Raw genomic sequence first — 21,979 nt, 5'->3', positions numbered from 1 at the left:
AAACAATTTCAATTTCTGTTGTTACGAATGATGCGCGCGAGAGTGCTGCTTGTTCTAGTCATGTGGTTGTGACGTCATCGTAAACAAATCCGTTCTACTCATCCAGACGACTTCGCAACGGCGCCGTTGCCAGATTTTTTCACTCTGGAACCCGTTCTCAAAAGATTTCGTTTTGGGGCACCCAAAACGCCGGTGCTGTGTGGATGCCAGGCTGAAACGATAAACAATTTTATCAGATTCACCTGAATCCGTTGCCATGTGGACAGGGCCTATATGTCAGCCCTGTGATGACCTAGCGACTTGTCCAGGGTGTACCCCGCCTTTCGCCCGTAGTCAGCTGGGATAGGCTCCAGCTTGCCTACGACCCTGTAGAACAGGATAAAGCAGCTACAGATAATGAGATGAGATGAGAGACTCTTATGATGGAAATCTGACTGTTACAAACCATGGACACTGGCGAGTCCATTCATAAAACTTAAATAAATGTCTCCTAACAGAAAACCACTCTATCAGTGATTATATGTTTATTAAATACAAGCAAATTAAAATCTGTTCTGATTAGGCTTAGATTATGTGGAGCACAAATTGTACGATATAACATAACTTATTTGAGGGTTAAATAGAGCTAAAGTCTAAATGCAGAACATGAAAAATTGACATTTTGTGGATATTTTGCTCAGAACCAAACACTTTCAAAATGGAAGATATATAGTGTGTGTGTCACACACATCATGGATCGATCAGGCAAGAAGGGAACAAGACTCATTGGGAATGCTGGGGGTGGGAGGGGCTTTCTCCTCTACTCTGTTTTTTTTTCCCCATCATGATCAGAAATCCTCAAAGACATCCTTTCAAAGCTGGCAGATGAAAGAACCATAACCCCAGGGGAAATATCTTCAGTGAGCCATGCACCAAAAAAAGTTAATCAAAGATTACCATATCATTTCATATATATGGATTTTGTCATGTTTAACACTGAGTTGTCACTGTGTAGTTGTAAATAATTTTGAGCACTGATGTCCCAACGATGCCTTGAGCCAAGTTTAAATGAATATAAAGTAAATTATTCAATGAGCAGCAATGTTTAACAGGGTTCTCCTTTATCAATATCCATATTGATTTATTGTTGGTTTTATTATAGCAGCACAGTGGTGTAGTGGTTAGCACTGTTGCCTCACAGCAAGAAGGTTCTGGGTTTGAGCCCAGTGGCCAACCAGGGCCTTTCTGTGTGGAGTTTGCATGTTCTCCCCATGCCTGTGTGGGTTTCCTCTGGGTGCTCTGGTTTCCCCTGCAGTCCAAAGACATGCAGGTTAGGCTAATTGGTGGCTCTAAATTGACTGAATGGTTGTTTGTCTCTATGCATCAGCCCCGCAATGATCTGGCGACTTGTCCAGGATGTACCCCGCCTCTCACCCATAGTCAGCTGGGATAGGCTCCAGCTTGCCTGCGACCCTGTACAGGATAAGTGGTTATGGATAATGGATGGATGGAGACAGTGCGTTTACATGCACATAGAGAAAATCGAATTTCTGCCATAGCTCGACTGAAATCAAAGTTCTAAATGCCATGGAAACACCTTAGCTCGGCTGAAATTGAACCGAACTGGATTTCTCGTAATCGAGCTACGTGACCTAGATTATGCGATTGTAGCCGAGCTACTTAGTGCATGTAAACCCTATCGAGCTACGTAGTCGAGCTACTTACTTCAGCACTGCCCCTTCCGGGAGTGACGAGACCACAAGCGGGAAACACAACAGCCTCGGTCGGCATGACAACAGTAGTAGTAGCGAGCAGCAGAAGAGGTCAGGAGGAACAAGGAGAACGAACGAATGAACGAAGAAGAGAAAATGGTGAGCAGAACACGGAACTGATAACTTTTGGCCCTTTTCCATTACCCTTTTTCAGCTCACTTCAGCTCACTTCAGCCCGACACGGCTCGCGTTTCGACTACCTTAGAGCAGCACGACTCAGCTCGCTTCAGCCCTGCTTAGCACCCAAAACTCGCACGGTTTTGGAGTGGGGCTGAAGCGAGCCAAACCGAGCCGAGTGGGGCTAGGGGCGTGAGGAGACACTCCCCTGTGCACTGATTGGTGAGGAGGAGTGTCCTCACACGCCCACACACGCCCCGCGAGCACGCTGGGATCTGTAAACCCCGTAAACCCGGAAGAAGAAGAATTACGAATTACGAGAATTTCTGAAGCCTTATGTGCTTCGCCTCATCTATACGCTCTTGCCAGTATCTGTTGGCGTCGTCGGTGACAACAAGCCACAGCACCAAGACCAGCAACACTAACGACTCCATGTCCTCCATGTTTATTGTTTACTATCCGGGTCGTGAGACTACCGCTTAAAAGATCACTGATGTCACTGTTTGCGCCGCCTAATGACATCACGTGACGTCCACCCACTTTCGCTAACTCCACCCAACGTGTCCACCCACTTCCAGCCAGCACGGTTCAGCGCGGTTGTAGTCGAAATGCAACTCCAACAGCCCCGCTCAGCTCGACTCAGCACGGCACGGCTCAGCCCAACTCAGCCGCGTTGGTAGTGGAAAAGCAGCATTTGTTTATACTCTTGAATAGCTCTTCTTCATGATGACAACCGGAAGTGTACCAACATGATGGGGCGTGTAGCGCCACCTGTGGCTCGGGTGCACAATGTACCTCACACAATAGCTCGATTTCCTTGTGTGCATGTAGGATTGGATTTCTCTGGCACCCCTGCTGGGACCCTTAGCTCGATTACCGACAGTAGCTCGATTTGGATGTGCATGTAAACGCACTGTGTGTCTATTATTATGGCTTCCTGCCAAGTTTTTACAGTTGCATCTACAACTTGATCAAGCATAGGTTGGACATCCTGCTGTTAGTCATGTGATGAATACATCCCATATTTACTGCTCAAAAAAACTAACATGGCAGAATTTGGTGCTAAATTGCCACCAACACTGGATCTTATTGTGCGAGAAAAAAAAGAAAGATCTGCAATATTATGCTGGCTGATTTAGAATCTGATTTCCAAGATGTAGAAACCTTCTGACTATGAACTGGATAATGTTCATAATCTAATCATTAAGATAATTTTATAAATTCCTAAAATGTTCAGTTAAGCAACAAATAAGGAAGTTACTTGGATCGTTAGTATTTATATTGATATCCTCTCATGATAACAGGCCATGTAGAATGAGATAAATTGCATTTGGTAAACTATTTAGTCAGGATTTGCTAATGATGGATAATCTGCAGTCTTGTAAAGGCTACAGTAAATTGGGAAAGATGGCCCAGGCTGTCATAAATTCCCCAATGTGGTGAGCGCTTCATTAAAGGAGATGTTTTACATATGCTCTATATACGTAATAAAATGGGATATTTTTTTCCTGGTTTTATGGTGTGTAATATTCTGAGACATAATAAAAATGGTCACTGCAGTGGAAAGCTAATATTGTCGCTATGACCAGAAAATGGCATTAAATATTACTGACTTCATAAACTGATCTTTTCAGATCTTTCTAGCTCAGCTAGCAGACTTTCAGGAAGTTGCTAAAATAATTCATATACATTCTGAGAAATAAAACTTCTTGAAAAGTACATGGTCATAATGTGGCCCAAAGGGGATTTAAAATGTCTTTCTACTGTTTATTAATCATTTAGTGAAATTGAGATAAACAGTCACCTGGAAATTTATAAAACCAAAATGTTCAAAATCAACTTTCTGATTGTCTTAGTATTTCGATGTACTATATTAATTATATTTCATTATACATGTAGATTATACCACCTGTCAGTTTCGGTAGCTGGTCAAAACTTTGATAACACAAAATGGCTCTTTACCCAGACAGAATGTTATAATTTTAAGGTCAAGTCTGTAGATTCTGATTTTCTGTATAGGAACCTTACCAGTAGTGTACATCCATCTATTATTTGTAACCGCTTATCCTGTGCAGGGTCACGAGAAAGCTGGAGCCTATCCCAGCTGACTATGAGCGAGAGGCGGGGTACACCCTGGACAAGTCACCAGATCATTGCAGGGCTGACACATAGAGACAAACAACCATTCACACTCACATTCACATCTATGGTCAATTTAGTGCCACCAATTAGCCTAACCTGCATGTCTTTGGACTGGGGGAAACCAGAGCACCCGGAGGAAACCCACACAGACACAGGGAGAACATGCAAACTCCACACAGAAAGGCCCTCGCTGGCTACTGGGCTTGAAGCCAGGACCTTCTTGCTGTGAGGTGACAGTGCTAACCACTACACCACCGTGCCGCCCTCTGTATTTTAGTATAGTGGAAATGGCGATGAGACCGATAGCCTTCCTGCTGTGACATTGCGGACATCAAGGTCATTCACTCAGACCGTTACCTATATGAATCACTTTAATCATAAAAATTACTATATTACATTTATTGTTAATGCTTAAAACTATTCCTGTGCCATTCTTGAGGTCTCAAGGCATTTATAAATGAAAGTGAGGCCATGGTTCTGTGTATCTGCTTTAAGATGCTCATAGCATTAAGAGGCTTTTGGGAAACCCACCCCAGGTCGGTGCAGTCATGAATGTGTTTGGGGGAGTTCCAGAGGGAAGGGGCAGCAACAGAAAAGGCTCTGTTGCCCCAAATCCGGTGCTTGGTCCTGAGACGTATGGATAGGAGCTTGGCATCGGAAAAACAGAGGGTGCTGGAGGAAGTATGATGGTGGAGCAGATCAGTGAGATAGGAGGGAGCCTGCTTATGGAGGGCTTTGTAGGTGAAAAGAAGAATTTTGAATTTAATCTCTAATAATAGCAGCAGTAATGGGTTTGTTGGAGATGTAAAGCTGAATGTCATCGGCATAGTAATGGAACCAGAATCCATGGTGGCATATGATATGACCAAGGGGAAGCAGATAGAAGATGAAGAGGAGAGGACCTAGCACCAAACCCTGGGGGACACCTTGTGAGAGAGGTACAGGCAGCCAGTGAAGTTTTTGAAGGACAGGGGTGATGTGATCACGGGACCGGGAGTGAGTGAGCAGGAGTGCAACAGTGTTCTGAATGTATTGAAGTTTATTGAGGACTTTGGATGACATGCCATAGAGGATGCTGTTGCAGTAGTCCAATCAGGATGTAATGAAAGCATGGATCAAAGTTTTGGCAGCAGGGAAGGAGAGTGAAGGATGAAGATGTGCTATGTTTTTTTTTAAATGGAAGAAGGTTGTTCTAATGGTTAGATTGACGTGGCGTTCCAAGTTGATGTTACTTTGAAAAGTGACTCCAAGATTCCAAATGTACACTGAGGGGGCCAGAGTGGAGTTATCAGTCGTTAGGGGGTAGTTATGAGTGGTTGTTTTTGTTTTTTTTTGTGAATGATTTAGGACCAATGATGAGCATGTCTGTTTTATTGCAGTTGAGCTTGAGAAAGTTGGCTTACATCCATTATTTGATTTCAATGCTGCACCTGGTCAGAGTGGAGTGGGTAGCAGCGGTGATGGATTTGGTGGAGATGTAAAGCTGAATGTCATCGGCATAGTAATGGAAATGGAATCCATGGTGGTGTATGATATGACCAAGGGGAAGCATGTAGAGGATGAACAGGTGAGGACCAAGCACCAAACCCTGGGGGACACCTTGTGAGAGGGGAGCATAGGAGAAAGTGCAGTTGTTAATGTTGATGAACTGTTGCCAGTTTGTGAGATAAGACTTCAGCCAGGAGAGGGCAGTTCCAGTAATGTTAAAAGAGGATTCAAGGCAAGAGAGAAAAATTGTGTGGTTAATATTGTTAAAAGCTGCAGAGAGGTCAAGAAGGATGAGAATACTGAGGTGGCCAGTATCAGAGGAGAGGAGAAGGTCATTGGTGACTTTGAGGAGGGCTGATTCAGTGCTGTGCTGAGGGCGAAAACCAGACTGAAATGGTTCAAACAGGTCATTGGAGGTTAAATGATCTTTAAGTTGAGAAGCAACAGCATGTTCCAGTATTTTTGACAAAATGGATGGTTGGAGATGGGGCAGGAATTACTCATGTCATCGGGATCAAGTCCAGGTTTTTTGAGAATGGGAGTGACAGCAACCAGTTTGAGTGTTTGGGGGACAGAGCCAGAGTGGAGAGAGGAGTTGATGATTTCTATGATAAGTGTAGAAATAGCTGGGAAACAGTCCTTAATGAGTTTGGATGGTATTGGCTCTAGGACACAGGTGGAGTTTTTCGTTCCAGCAATGAGTTCTGATAGGTCTGATTCAGAGATGGGGGAGAACTGAGATAGCAGCTGAATGGTATATTGAGGGGAAACAGATGGGAGTGTGGGGAGGGTGAGAGAGTTGGCCAGATTTTTGTAGATATTGTCAATTTTGGTTTGAAAAAATGAGAAACGAATTACATTTTTCAACTGTGAAGGATCTGGAGGTATTATCAATAGGTTTGAAAATTTTGTTTACTGTGGAGAAGCAATCTTTGGGATTGGTGGAGCGAGAATGTATGGAGGTCTGAGTAGTAGCTGGACCGGGCTGTGGTGAGGGCATCTTTGTATTGTTGAAGGTACTCCAAATAGGCTTGAAGATGCTGTTAAACCAGTTTTCTTGAAGAATTGTTCAAGCTGTCGCTTACGGGATTTCATGTGGTGGAGTTCAAGAGTATACCAGGGAGCTGAGTGAGTAAATGACACAATTTTGGTTTTAATGGGAGCCAGCTGATCTAGGCAGGAGGAGAGGGTGTTGTTATAGTGGCTGACCAGTTCAGATAAATTGTCAGACAGTGGTGGAGGGACGGCAAAGATTTTACAAGCAAGAACAGATGAGGAAGCTGAGGGAGAGATGGATTTGAGATTCCTGAAGGATATTTTACATTTTCTTTCAGGGTTGGAGCAGGGATGTCAATATGCATAGTGATTGCCAGGTGGTCAGAAATATTAAGGTAAAAACTGGAGAGTTGGCGTATTGTGACACCAGTTGAGCAGACTATGTCCAGTGTATGACCACAGCTGTGAGTCAGGAAATTGATAGGTTGTGTGAAAATTAAAGCAGTGTAGTCATTCCATAAATTAAATGGTAGATTTGTTTGTGTCATCAATATGAAAGTTAAAATCACCCAGGAGGAGAACTGAGGGTGAGATGACACATAGTTGGGTAATAAAGTCCAAAAAAATCAGAGAGAAAGGAGAGGTTTGGTTTAGGGGGCAGTAGATAATGGCTGTAATCAAAGGAATAAACACAGAAAGTTTGAAGACAAGGTGTTTGAAGGACTGGGCAGCAGGAATGGAGATGCTGGTTGTTTTAATGTCGTCTCTGTAAACAACAGCAACACCACCTCCATGCCCTTCAGGACGAGGTTGGTCAATGTAGGTGAAGCCAAGAAGAATGGTCTGATTTATGGAGAAATAGTCCAGGGGTTTATTCCAAGGTTCTATCAAACAGAGGACTGTTATTCAAATTGTGGAGTTTCTTTTATTAAGGGAGCGAAAGTTAAGCAAGGCCACTTTCAGGTAACATTGCTTTGTAGTTGATTGAATGAGCTGAGGAAGGCGACGGAGATTGGTTTGTTGTGATGACGTAATGAGGAAGTTGGTGTGCGACAAGACCATAGTGATGGAATAGAGTTTGGGGAAGCATCACAATATGTAAACATACAACCTGAGCCTCTGTGAGGAGGATGGCCTTGGTGCAGTATTCCAACTTTTTTTAGAATGTCCAAGCAGTTTGAGCATTGATGATTGTTGTTGAGGTTATGAAGATGTGAGGCAGAGTACAGCATTGGCAGGGTCAGATAAGGCACTGCTAGCTCAAGGCTAGCAATAGCTTCCAACTGTAAACCCAGGGCCCAGGAGAGCAGAAGCAGCAATGTACAGTGGTGCTTGAAAGTTTGTGAACCCTTTAGAATTTTTTTTTATATTTCTGCATAAATATGACCTAAAACATGATCAGATTTATCACACAAGTCCAAAAAGTAGAGAAAGAGAATCCAGTTAAACAAACGAGACAACAATATTATAACTTGGTCATTTATTTATTGAGGAAAATGATCCAATATTACATATATGTGAGTGGCAAAAGTATGTGAACTTTTGCTTTCAGTATCTGGTGTGACTCCCTTGTTCAGCAATAACTGCAACTAAATGTTTCTGGTAACTGTTGATCAGTCCTGCACACCGGCTTGAAGGAATTTTAGCCCATTCCTCTGTGCAGAACAGCTTCAACTCTGGGATGGCTTTCAGTTTCTGTTCAGTGGGTGGAACAGTTTCAACTCTGGGTTTCCTCACATGAAATGCTCACTTCAGGTCCTTCCACAACATTTCGATTGGATTAAGGTCAGGACTTTGACTTGGCCATTCAAAAACATGAACTTTATTCTTCTTTAACCATTCTTTGGTAGAATGACTTGTGTGTTTAGGGTCATTGTCTTGCTGCATGACCCACCTTCTCCTGAGATCCAGATCATGGACAGATGTCCTGACATTTTCCCTTAGAATTCATGGTTTCATCAATGATGGCAAGCCATCCTGGCCCAGATGCAGCAAAACAGGCCCAAACCATAATACTACCACCACCATGTTTCACAGATGGGATAAGGGACTTATGCTGGAATGCAGTGTTTTCCTTTCTCCAAACATAACGCTTCTTGTTTAAACCAAAAAGTTCTATTTTGGTCTCATCTGTCCACAAAACATTTTTCCAATAGCCTTCTGGTTTGTCCACGTGATCTTTAGCAAACTGCAGACGAGCAGCAATGTTCTTTTTGGAAAGCAGTGGCTTTCTCCTTGCAACCCTGCCATGCACACCATTGTTGTTCAGTGTTCTCCTGATGGTGGACTCATGAACATTAATGTTAGCCAATGTGAGAGAGGCCTTCAGTTGCTTAGAAGTTACCCTAGGGTCCTTTGTGACCTCGCTGACTATTACATGCCTTGCTCTTGGAGTGATCTTTGTTGGTCGACCACTCCTGGGGAGGGTAACAATGGTCTTGAATTTCATCCATTTGTACACAATCTGTCTGACTGTGGATTGGTGGAGTCCAAACTCTTTAGAGATGGTTTTGTAACCTTTTCCAGCCTGATGAGCATCAACAACGCTTTTTCTGAGGTCCTCAGAAATCTCCTTTGTTCATGCCATGATACACTTCCACCAACATGTGTTGTGAAGATCAGACTTTGATAGATCCCTGTTCTTTAAATAAAACAGGGTGCCCACTCACACCTGATTGTCATCCTATTGACTGAAAACACCTGACTCTAATTTCACCTTCAAATTAACTGCTTGTCCTAGAGGTTCACATACTTTTGCCACTCACAGATATGTAAAATTGGATCATTTTCCTCAATAAATAAATGACCAAGTATAATATTTTTGTCTCATTTGTTTAACTGGGTTCTCTTTATCTACTTTTAGGACTTGTGTGAACATCCGATTATGTTTTAGGTCATATTTATGCAGAAATATAGAAAATTCTAAAGGGTTCACAAACTTTCAAGCACCACTGTCTACCCCAGGAGTGTCCATGAGATAATTCACAGCATAACAGAGGCAGGGTGGCACTATGCAATAGTCCGATAAGAAGGACAAGTAACCTGGAGGGGTTATCAGCCTTTCAGACATGCAGTCTTACTTTCTAGAAAAATTCCAACTTGTGTCTAAGTTTCTCAGTGCTCTTCCAGTCCAGCAGCAGGTTCCTGGTGTTGTTTATCTTTCTAATGGAGTCTCTTCACCTGGGTTTATACATTTCCACATTTCCAGTCTGCATTAAGTCATTAATGTTGAGGCAGAAGTGAAAAAAAAATGCAACATAAATAGTCAAATGTTCTTACTGTCCACTTGTTTTGTCAGGATGCCCGATAATGAACTTTAGAGCCATGTTTTCACCTCTTAATTCTGGTTGATCCCACCTCAATCCCAAAACAAGAAAAAAAAAGTCTCCACCATTGCACGACATATACAGAGCACAACTTCAGACCTTCATTGAAGATAGCAATAGTGCACAGTGAGCAGAAAAGCCTTGTCCCTAATCTCTTGACATGCTGGCTCAACTAAGACTACAGGTAAACCTTTGGGATGATCTCTGCTGAAAATCATCCACACATGATCCCTGGAGAACTAAGTGTGATGCCATAGATATACCTTCAGCATGACCTCTGCTGAACTTTGCCACACTGAGGACTCTTTCTCTGCAATCCTGTATTGATGCAACAGCTGACTATGGCTACATCCACACAACAACGGCAACGAGATGTTATTTAAAAATATATCGCGTCCAAATGGGCAACGATCAGTAAAATATCAGGTCCATATGGCAACGCAACGCTTGCTGAAAATGATGCAATACACATGCCACACCTCTAGGGGCGCTGTAAGACGGTCCCTTCGGAGACACCAGAACAATAGAAGAAGTAAGGACGCATGCACATAAACTATTATGCGCGAGACTTCATATTAGCCACAAAGTCAGGAAAGTCTGTTCGTAAAATTACATTAAAATGACCAAATACAATGAAAAGTATTTTTCCAGTCTCACCTGTGAAAGGTAATCCCATGTGATCTCGTTTGGACGGCAAACCTGTTGGTACAGTTAAACGCAGCTAATCTTTATTCTCCGCTTTGACCTATCCAATATGGCGGCGAGGATGACGTATGATTCTACGCGGAAGGCGGTATCTTTAATGGTCCGGAATAAATTGAATGCTACACGTTGATGGATTAATTTGTTGTTTCTCACCTGTGAAAGGTAATCCCATGTGATCTCGTTTGGACGGTAAACCTGTTGGTACAGTTAAACGCAGCACATGAATCTTTATTCTCCGCTTTGACCTATCCAATATGGCGGCGAGGATGACGTATGATTCTACGCGGAAGGCGGTGTCTTTAATGGTCTGGAATAAATTGAATGCTACACGTTGATGGATTAATTTGCTCTTCTACGCCCTTTTTGAGGAATGTATTGTAGGACTTAAACCAACATCTGAAGAGGTGAGATCGCTCCTTTTTTTCCCTATTTTTGCTGGCGGGATTGACTCTGCCCTAAGGGCAGAGTCTCTCTCTCTCTCTCTCTCTCTCACTTTGCACCATTACACAATAAATATTCACAGTGAAAATATTTTGTAAGCGCGTTTCATGAACCAAGTTATAGGATTTGTTGACAACTCGCATCGAGTTCGTTACACTTCTACCCGGCGTGAAGCACTCACAGTCATGTGGTTGTGACGTCAACGTAAACAAATCCGTTCTACTCATCCAGACGACTTCACAACGGCAACGTTGCCAGATCTTTCCACTCTGGAACCCGTTCTCAAAAAGATTGCGTTTTGGGCACCCAAAACGCCGGTGCCGTGTGGACGCCAGGCCTAAACGATAAGCAATTGTATCGGAGTCACCTGAATCCGTTGCCGTGTGGACAGGGCCTATGCTGAAGTCACTCCATGGATCAGAACTACCAAAGAGGCACCATCAGAGAGCAACTATAAAGTGTCTCTAGGTACCTTCTTAAGTGTTGCCATGGCAGTTTAGCTGAAATTAGCACCTTAAGTAGAGCCACTCTTTTACCCATTTGACATAATGACATCTAAAGAGCTGCCTACACTCACTTTGTATGCTTGCCATTAACATTAATTCCACTCATTATCAGCTCTCTATTGAGTACTTCCACTACATTTTTGTATATTTTCAGCAGTTGTACATTTTATATTATATTGATGCATACTGTTTTATAACAATATGAACATTGTATGTTTTACTTGTGTGTATTTCTCTCTTGTCACAAATGAGTTCTGCAGCTATTAATGGATTCATCTAATTTGATGTAAATCAAATCCTTCAAATAACAGGTAAATTATTATTTCTTATCTTGGTAATACAAACATCATCACATTGTATATCATTTTAGGATTATTTGCCCATTGGACTGGTGCAGCATTTAATCCACCTATCCATTATCTATACCACTTATCCATCAGGGTCATGGGGGAAGCTGGAGCCAATCTCAGCTGACTTTGGGTGAGAAGTGGGGTACACCCTTGGCAGGTCACCAGTCTATCACATGGTTAACCAGTCTATCACATTTTTATAATGTGCAATACCTCACTCCATAATGTGAAACACAACACATTCACCTCACCTCAGGACTGTGCACCTTACATACTGTATAGCACATGCACCTCAGGATTGTGCACCTTACACACAGCACATACACCTCAAGTCTGTGCACCTACCCTACCTTGCAATACTTCATAAATGTGTAATATTTTATTTTATAATGTGAATCTCTCGTGCAATAATTTATATGTGCAATGAGCAATACCTCACTCCATAATGTGTAACACAACACATACACCTCAGGACTGTGCACCTTACCCCCCTTACACACACCCCCCCCCTTCCCCCCCTTCCTCTCTCTCTCAGGGGCTCTGCATGCTCTTGCGACAAGGCTTTCGCAGATAGCTTTTTGCAGACAGTTGTAATTTATCATTGAGTGGGGAGTAATAGGCGTGCGCGATGTTATTCACCGCCACAACGCAAGGGGGCGCGAAGTCGCGAAATTGCTAGGAGTAGTTGGTGGGTGTGGTTAGTGGAGTGTTTATCCTCCAGTTACTTATAATGACTAGAACTGGAGTCATATAGATGTACGTACTTCCTCACTTCCTCGATAAACCGCTCTTCGTGCTGCTCCATCTTCGCTCGTGTTTTTTAAAATGGCGGTCGTGAAAACAAAACAAACCAGGAAAGTAGGGAAGCGGAAATGCGTGTACAGCGGATGTAGAGTGGACCAATCAGAGCCCTCTTGTCTGCGACGCTGTCTGCGGTGGTCACAAGTTTTGGGAGGTGCGTGCAGAGCGTCTGCGAAGGGGGGAGCTTCGCAGACGCCGTCTGCGATGCCATCTGCGAGGACTGGGTTGTCAGCATAAATTGGCCTTCACTCTACACGCTGTTTTGCACTGTTATTGGAGATGCTTTAATCTCATTGTACATGTGTATAGTGACAATAAAGGTATTCTATTCTATTCTAACACAAACATGAACAACTATTCATTCTTGCATTAACACCTATGGGCAATTTAGAGGATCCAGTTAACCTAATCAGCATGTCTTTGGACTGTGGAAGGAAACCGGAGCACCCAGAGGAAACCAACGCAGGCACTGGGAGAACATGCGAACTCCACACAGAAAGGCCCTAGTTGGCTGTGGGGTTCGAATCCAGAACCTTCTTGCTGTGAGATGAGAGTGCTAACCACTGCAAGACTGAGCTGCCTGCTAAATATTTAACAGTTATTCCACGAAATCGAGTCGTACATGAGCTGATAGCCAACAAGACGCGTAGTGCCAAGTCACCTATAAGCCATGTATGATGAGATTAAGTGGAATAACTGCTTTATTCTATCCACGTTCACTGGATTTTGTGAAACAAACAGCATTTTTATTTTTTGCAAATTCAATAAATAAAACCTTTATACAAAAAAATGTCCAACAAAATCATTTCCACTTAGAATGTAAACAAACCGGCAATATGACTGTAGCAATTTGTGAAAAATGCTATAATAATAATTACTGAAAAATGAAAAAGATATGTTCTTAACATCAAATACTTTTATTCCATATTTTGTTGCTTTTTTTGTATTTTGGAGGGGTTTGTTTTCGAGTAGAGTTTTTATTTCATCCTCGGTTGGTTCAGCAACATGTGCCACCATTTTGTTTTTCTCTACTCACAGTATATGAGCTGATAGCCTGGTAGTAGAGTAGCCAATCAGAGCATGTGATTGCTCATATCCAGTGAATATGGATATAATTTAAAAATTGCTCAAATATCAGAAATAAATAGTAATTTACCCACCTGCATTCCTGATATGTTTGCTAAAACATCCCTCATTTGGGATGCGTTTGATATTGTCTACTTTTGCATTCCTTGCATAAGAAGCATTCAGTATGTAACATTTAATGAAAGGGACTGCACATTTTACAGATCTTTACACTCATTTGCAACTTTAATAGGAAAACCTGTACACTTGTACAATTGATTATTCATGCAATGACCAGGAAGGCTGTGGTTGCACTGGGCACAGGCTCATCAAAACTGGACAGTTAAACATAGAAAAAAGGTCAGGTGATGTTTTGCCAATAAAAAAAGTCCAGTTTTGGTGAGCCTGTTCCCACTGTAGCATAAGCTTCCTGTTCTTGGCTGAGAGGAGTGGTCTTCCAATCACTACGTTTACATGCACATAGAGAGAATCGAATTTCTGCCGTTGCTCGACTGAAATCGAAGTTCAAAATGCCATGTATACACCTTAATTCGGCTGAAATTGAACCGAACTTGATTTCTCGGAATCGAGCTACACGACCTAGTTTATGCGATTTCTGCCGAGCTACTTTGTGCATGTAAACCCTATCGAGCTAGTTGTCGAGCTACTTCCGGAAGTGACGAGTGACGAGACCACAAGCGGGAAACACAACAGCCTCGGTCGGCATGACAACGAATCATGACAACGGCATGAATCTTTTCTTTTTGTGGCATTGTTTGCACTGTTAAAATTTAGCTCACTTACTGTATCACCAAATACATCTGTACAGCTGTTGCATAGCTGTGAATTGTGTACATAAACAAGTCATTGTATTTGTGTGTGTGTGTGTATATGTCCAATATCTGAAGAATGTCAATAAAAACAAAACAACTGAACTTTGTGTGTTTATTAAGACACAAGTTAAATTGTAAGCAAAAAAAAATATTTTTTGTAAGCAAAAAATGGACTTTAGAAAAATATTATTGTGCAAAATAAGTTGTCTTAAAAAACAGTGGTCTGCGCCGGACAGTTTGTAGCCATAGTCTACGGCTTGAACACGGAACCTAGTGTTGCCAGATTGGGTGTTTTAAGTGCATTTTAGCGGATTTGAACATGTTTTGGGCTGGAAAACGTCAGCAGTATCTGGCAACACTATAGCTCTTCTTCATGACAACAACCGGAAGTGTACCAACACGATGGGGCGTGTAGCGCCACGTGTGGCTCGGGTGCACAATGCACCTTGCACAATAGCCCGATTTCACTTGTGCATGTAGGATTGGATTTCTCTGGCACCCCTGCTGGGACCCTTTGCTCGATTACCAACAGCAGCTCGATTTGGACGTGCATGTAAACGTAGTGAATGTTGTAGCATATGTCTGTGAAGGTTCTCAGTCATCCAGGTCATAGTAAACCATAGGTGCTAAAGAAGGCAATTGGACTTGCTTGAAATTCATGAAGTCATTTAACCTCTCATCCAAATGCATTTATAAGTTCTGTCTGACTAGTGGGGAGTTCCATGTATTTATCCTTTGGAGGATCAAAAGCAACCCTAAGGAGAGTCGTTGAGGTCACCTGGGCCATTGAGTCCTCCTGTAGGTGTAGGTCACTGGGGGGGTGGGTGTGAACAGTGTTAGCAGCTTAGAGAGTTGTTAGGGTGATATGTGGGTCATTGACTCTCTCTGCCATCATGTGAGTCATTGAAGTGAGCTGAGTTTTGGTGTGGATGTGTATTCAGTTTTCTGGGAAGTGTGTCAAAGACTGCATTGTAGGTGGCTGATAAGTGGTGTCTCAGGGCCTCTGCATGCTCTTGCGACAAAGCTTTCGCAGATAGCTTTTCGCAGACAGTTGTAATTTATTGTTGAGCAGGGAGTAATAGGCGTGTACGATGTTATTCACCGCCACAACGCAAGGGGGCGCGAAGTCGCGAAATCGCTAGGAGTAGTTGGTGGGTGTGGTTAGTGGAGTGTTTATCCTCCGGTTACTTATAATGACTAGAACTGGAGTCGTATAGATGTACGTACTTCCTCACTTCCTCGAGCAACCGCTCTTCGTGCTGCTCCATCTTTGCTCGTGTTTTTAAAAATGGCGGTAGTGAAAACAAACCAAACCGGGAAAGTAGGGAAGCGGAAGTGCATGTACAGCGGATGTAGAGTGGACCAATCAGAGCCCTCTTGTCTGCGACGCTGTCTGCGAGGCTTCTGCGGTGGTCACAATTTTTGGGAGGTGCGCCCAGAGCATCTGCGAAGGGGGGGGCTACGCAGACGCCATCTGCGACGCCATCTGTGAGGACTGCGTTGTCAGCATAAATTGGCCTTCAAGCCACCTCTTCTGTTCAGTGATGGTCATTCCAGGTTGATGAAGATGGCTTCTTTTACTCCTCTTTTTAACCACTGGTCTTCTACGCCTACAGGATGACTCAGGCTACATCCACACGACAACGGCAATGAGATGTTATTTAAAAAAATATCGCGTCCAAATGGGCAACGATCAGTAAAATATTAGGTCCATATGGCAACGCAACGCTTGCTGAAAATGATGCAATACACATGCCACACCTCTAGGGGCGCTGTAAGACGGTCCCTTCGGAGACACCAGAACAATAGAAGAAGTAAGGACGCATGCGCATAAACTATTATGCGCGAGACTTCATATTAGCCACAAAGTCAGGAAAATCTGTTTGTAAAATTACGTTATAATGACCAAATACAATGAAAAGTATTTTTCCAGTCTCACCTGTGAAAGGTAATCCCATGTGATCTCGTTTGGACGGTAAACCTGTTGGTACAGTTAAATGCAGCACATGAATGAGGCATCTTTATTCTCTGCTTTGACCTATCCAATATGGCGGCGAGGATGACGTATGATTCTACGCGGAAGGTGGCATCTTTAATGGTCCGGAATAAATTGAATGCTACACGTTGATGGATTAATTTGTTGTTCTACACCCTTTTTGAGGAATGTATTGTAGGACTTAAACCAACATCTGAAGAGGTGAGATCGCTCCTTTTTTTCCCTATTTTTGCTGGCGGGATTGACTCTGCCCTAAGGGCTATTTTCTCTCTCTCTCACTCACTTTGCACCATTACACAATAAATATTTACAGTGAAAATATTTTGTAAGCGCGTTTCATGAACCAAGTTATAGGATTTGTTGACAACTCGCATCGAGTTCATTACACTTCTACCCGGCGTGAAGCACTGACAGTCATGTGGTTGTGACGTCATCGTAAACAAATCCGTTCTACTCATCCAGACGACTTCGCTACGGCAACGTTTCCAGATCTTTCCACTCTGGAACCCGTTCTCAAAAGATTGCATTTTGGGGCACCCAAAACGCCGGTGCTGTGTGGACGCCAGGCCTAAACGATAAACAATTGTATCGGATTCACCTGAATCCGTTGCCATGTGGACAGGGCCTCAATGACCCAGATGACCTCAAGGACTCTCCTTAGGGTTGCTTTTGATCCACTAAAAGATAAATACCTGGAACTCCCCACTAGTCAGACAGAACTGAAGAAGCCTTTCGAATGAGAGTTGAAACGTCTTCAAGGATTTCAACCAAGTCCAGTTGTCTTCTTTAGCACCTATGGTCCACCATTGTAGCCTATCCTCCTTAACATTCTGAACATTTTGAGATGCTTTTCTGTTCAACATGGTGGTAAAGAGTGGTTATTTGTGTTATCATAGCCTTTCTGTCAGCACAAACCAGTCTGGTCATTCTCCTCTGACCCGTTTCATCAACCAAGTGATGAATAGAACTATAGAACTGCTGCTCACTGGATATGTGTTTGTGTGTGTGTGTGTGTGTGTGTGTGTGCAGAGCCGGCCCGTGGCATAGGCAATATAGGCAAATGCTAAGGGCGCTGCGTCCATCCAGGGGCGCAGAAACGGGGGGAGAAAAATTATGACTTCCACTATTCTGAAAACGAGTCAGCATTATAATGTCTTAGCCTAATTTAATTGTACAGCAAAGCATGTAGTCAGGGTGTGATTTGTCAAAAAAAGCGGGGTGGGGTGTGGTGTGGTGGTGGTTGTTAATCATGAAACAATAAGCGCTCAACAGTGGTTTGCCCTGTCTATAGTGTGTCTTCGGGTGCGCAAGTGCGCATCCGCGGCTATTCTCTGTTTTGGCCATGTAATCATAGCCGGCAATTGCGATAGGCGACCTAGGCAATTGCCTAGAGCGCAAAGTGTGCCCAGGGGCGTCAAGGGCGACTAAAACCCCACCAAAAAGGAGGGATGGAGTTATTGAATGGAGATGTTACCAAGTGCATCAGTGGTGTACAGTGTTTTCAACCACTGTGCTGCCGAACTCTAGTACCACGGAACACTAGTGTGCTGTGAGAGATCACCAAGTGTACCGTGGAAAATTATAGAATGACTGTATATTGTAAATATTGGCAACAGCGTTTTAGTTTCAGTCAACATTTTCTATTGGTGATGTGCCTTGAGATTTTTTCATTGAAAAAAGTGCGCCCTGGCTCAAAAAGGTTGAAAAACAAGTGTAGCCTACGCAATAGTGGTCGGTGATTTCCTTATGCCTACTAAAAATGCACAATGATAGGTTATAAGGGGGGGCGGGGGGAGCGGTGTTCATCGAGGAATGAGAGTGGCTATCCACTGCAAAAAGTAGCCCAGACTACAAGTGCTTAAATGAAGAAATCCAAACTCTCGGGTGCGCAAGGGCGCAAACGAAGGCTACAGGAAGAAACAAATAGAGCCAAGTATAGAGGTAAGTCTGATCTAATCTCTCATATCAACCATTATAGTGGCAAATTAATATTTTAGACGCCTGAATCAATGTCTGCCTAGCTAACTAGATGCAAACAGCAATAGACTTAGTACCCATAATAACTTTGTTATTATGGGTACCAAGTTATTATTAACCCATAACTTTGTTATTGAAAACAGCAATAACAAAGTACCCATAATAGCACTTTTGTTTGAAAATACAGCCCATTGATGTCCTAACAGGGTGTTTAAGTTTGCACAATTTAGAATTGTAGAATTTTTTATTCATTTAATTTGTTATTTCTTCAGAGATGACTTAACTTTTAATAGCAAAAAAGAAACTAAAAATAATTTCTTGTTTATTGTCCATGCACTACACTTTGAACAGGGTGCGGAAGAGTTTTTGCCCATTATATGGAGATATGTATTGAATTTGTGTGGTCATTTTACTTTGTGACACTTTATGTTAATAATGATAACAATAATAACAATAATGAAAAAGATAAAAATGACTTCTTGTTTATTGTCCATGCACCGTACATTGTTTAATAGTAATAGAATAGAGTGATTAGATTAAAGTGTTATTTAGATGTTATTAAAGGTTTTTTTTTTCTTGGGGGGGGGGCGCACCAAAACTCAATCTCGCCTAGGGCAGCCAAAGACCTAGAGCTGGCCCTGTGTGTGTGTGTGTGTGTTTTCACCATTCTGTGTAAACTCCATGCCACAGTCCAAGTCTGTGAGATCAAATTTTTTCCTAATTCTGATACTTGTATTTCACGTAAACTGTGGCAGCAGGGGCATAGTCATGAACTGCTTGTGAATGGAGGATGAAGTCTTGTTTGTAATTAACAATGCTTTTTTTGTATGCTGTATCTCACAGTGAGGTTTTTTTTCTGAGTACCGAGAGCCAATGATCTCAGTAGGAGTGACTGTATGTGTGAATGTGTGAAAGAGAGAGAGAGAGAGAGAGAGAGAGAGAGAGAGAGTACATAAAGTGAAAAAAATGTACTTACAACAGGGGTAGTTCAGCAGGACTATGTCATCCAGGCCAATGTAGCCTCTCTCCTCAGCAGAGACAGTAGCTTCAAATATGATCTGCATCGAGTAAAGAAAGATGTACATAACTTTATTTTGGACTAAATTCAACATTCATAATATACAGTTGGAGAATGACCTTTTTCCTTCTTTAGTTTTGCAAGGGTGCTAAAAGTAATTGAGATCTATCTCACCAAATATAATACACAAACACAGACAGGTCACAAATGAAAATAAGCATCAATATTTTTGGTCTGAGCTACCTTACTCTTCTTACAGTCTGATCATGTCCTGCATTGATATTCTCTGTCAGATGAAGAACATTTGCCCTTCAGAGTTTCCTGCCATAACGCATGAATGCACTGGTGTCCCAGTCACTTGAGATGCACTTTCATCATATCATCCAACCTTATTTCCTGACATTTTTCCCAAATATCTAACTGCAGATATATCATGTTTCCTATTGCATAGATGTCAACAACACAAGAAAAATCTAGTAGGCAATGAGGAAAAAAAGCAGAAATGTACCACAAAAACCCTTATGTATGTTGGTGGATGAACAGTTCCATGGTAACAATGGTATCAATCATAAAACATGTAGTGGTTCAACTGCAAATTGCTGAAATGTATGAAATTCTATTAAAAAGAAAGAAAAAAACAGCCAAGCATATAAGCTTATTTTATACAGTCGTTACAAAATTACCATAATTACCATATTATGTCTGGTCTGGTCCAGTCCATGTAGATATTCCACTATTTGGCACACAATTAACTGTCTACACCTCTAGTGAAAGATATTTATCATGGAGAATTTGTGAGGAGAGCCTTCTTTCTATAGAAGGACAGTTGCAGAGGCAGGAAATGATAAAATAAGTTGATTAATTCCATTTTTTGTAGATCTGAGCATCACCATTTTCTCTGTAATGCTTGCATTCTGATCTGTTCTGCTCTTGGCAAATTTGAAAGCAAAAGGTGATTTTAAGCCCCAGCTTATGACCTCCAACTCTTGTTTCACCTGTGAACACTAGGGTACGGCTGAAAAATCAGTATGCCTATATTATGAGCTAAATTGGTATTGGCATTTATAACAGCCAGTAAATGACAAAGAAGAAACAGAGAAACTTAAGATGGTTATGAGTTATGAGTGTTGGTATTGTGTAGTTTGTCCAACAGAAGGCATTCGGCTATTTTAAAACATTATATTAATGGTGTTTAGCAGACGCTCTTATCCAGAGCAACATACCCAGAGCAGCCTGGGGATAGGTGCCTTGTTCAAGGACACTTCAGCCATTCCTGTTGATCCAGGGAATCAAACCGGTGACCTTTTGGTCCCAAAGCTGCTTCTCTAACCATAAGGCCATGGTCTTCAACTGAAACAATTCAGTTTCAGTTGTGCACAAAAATTAATGCCATATAGGCCAATGTACAAATTGCATTTTGTAGTTACCTCACCCGCGATGGAGTAAGTGGGGCAAGGTATTGTAATCAGTGTGGTTTGTTTGTTTGTGTGTCTCTCTGTTAACAATCTAGCATCTAGAAGGTTGCACCAGTTGACTTCAAATTTTCAGGATAGGTGGGCAATGGTCCGTAGATTACCTGATTAAATTCTGGAGGTAATTGGGTCAAGGTGAAGGTCAACGTCACCGGAAAGGTCAACCTTTCGGTCAAAATAACATATTTTCCATTATAACTCAAAAACGGCTGCTGATAGACAGATGTTTACTATTATGAGCATATAGGAACTCCCATATAGCCTTTCATTTAGCACCATGATCTTTGACCATGAGTGATCTTGAAAGCTCAAACTCAAGGTCACAGATTTTCAGAGGGCTGTAACTTGAAAACGGTTGATGGTAGACAGAGGTTTACCATTATCAACTTATAGGAAGTGCCATATGGGCTTTCATTTGGCACCATGATCTTTGACCTTGAATGATTCTGAAATGTCAAACTCAAGGTCATGGATTTTCATAGGACTATGACCTGACAGCTGATTGAGAAATATTACTGTGGCAGTGGGGGCGTGGTCAAGCGTCGGTCTGTGACTGGAGGGTGGAGTCAGGGAAGGTAAGTGGCAGAATCACTGCACCTGAGGTTGATTAATGTGTTTGTGTGTCTTCCCCAGTGACCACGCCCTATTTAAGGAAGAGAGCAAGAGCAGAGAGGGCCCTCTCCCCAACCAGATGACTGGAGTGTGTGTGTATATATATGTGTATAGTTAAGGCTGAAAAGCTAAAATAAATGGGTTTTGTGAACTCAGTTCTGGCCTGCCGTCCTTCTGTGCTCCACCCACCCATCCGAACTGCTACAATTACCATTATCAACATATAGGTATAAAATAAGTGCTGCTGGGCGAGGTTTGTTTTGCCTGGCAACACTTGTTTTAACTGAAATTATTTGTTCAGATCCAATATAAATGAACAGATAGAAATGTAAAGTATCTTAAAATATGTCAGTTATATTAACGTTGCATACTGTTTCTGCTAT

General features: G+C 42.2%; 1 protein-coding gene across 1 annotated transcript in view; it reads right to left on the bottom strand.

The window, feature by feature from the left end:
* ptprua (protein tyrosine phosphatase receptor type Ua) overlaps positions 1 to 21,979 on the bottom strand; it is a 489,507-nt gene that overhangs the window by 372,809 nt on the left and 94,719 nt on the right. Inside the window, exon 2 of the mRNA XM_060904791.1 lies at positions 19,471 to 19,552. Coding sequence (XP_060760774.1) covers positions 19,471 to 19,552 — 82 coding nt within the window. The remainder of the gene's footprint in view (positions 1 to 19,470; positions 19,553 to 21,979) is intronic.

The sequence above is a fragment of the Neoarius graeffei genome, chromosome 22, assembly GCF_027579695.1.
Source record: "Neoarius graeffei isolate fNeoGra1 chromosome 22, fNeoGra1.pri, whole genome shotgun sequence".
NCBI lineage: Eukaryota > Metazoa > Chordata > Actinopteri > Siluriformes > Ariidae > Neoarius > Neoarius graeffei.
This window is presented reverse-complemented; position numbering and strand designations above follow the sequence as displayed.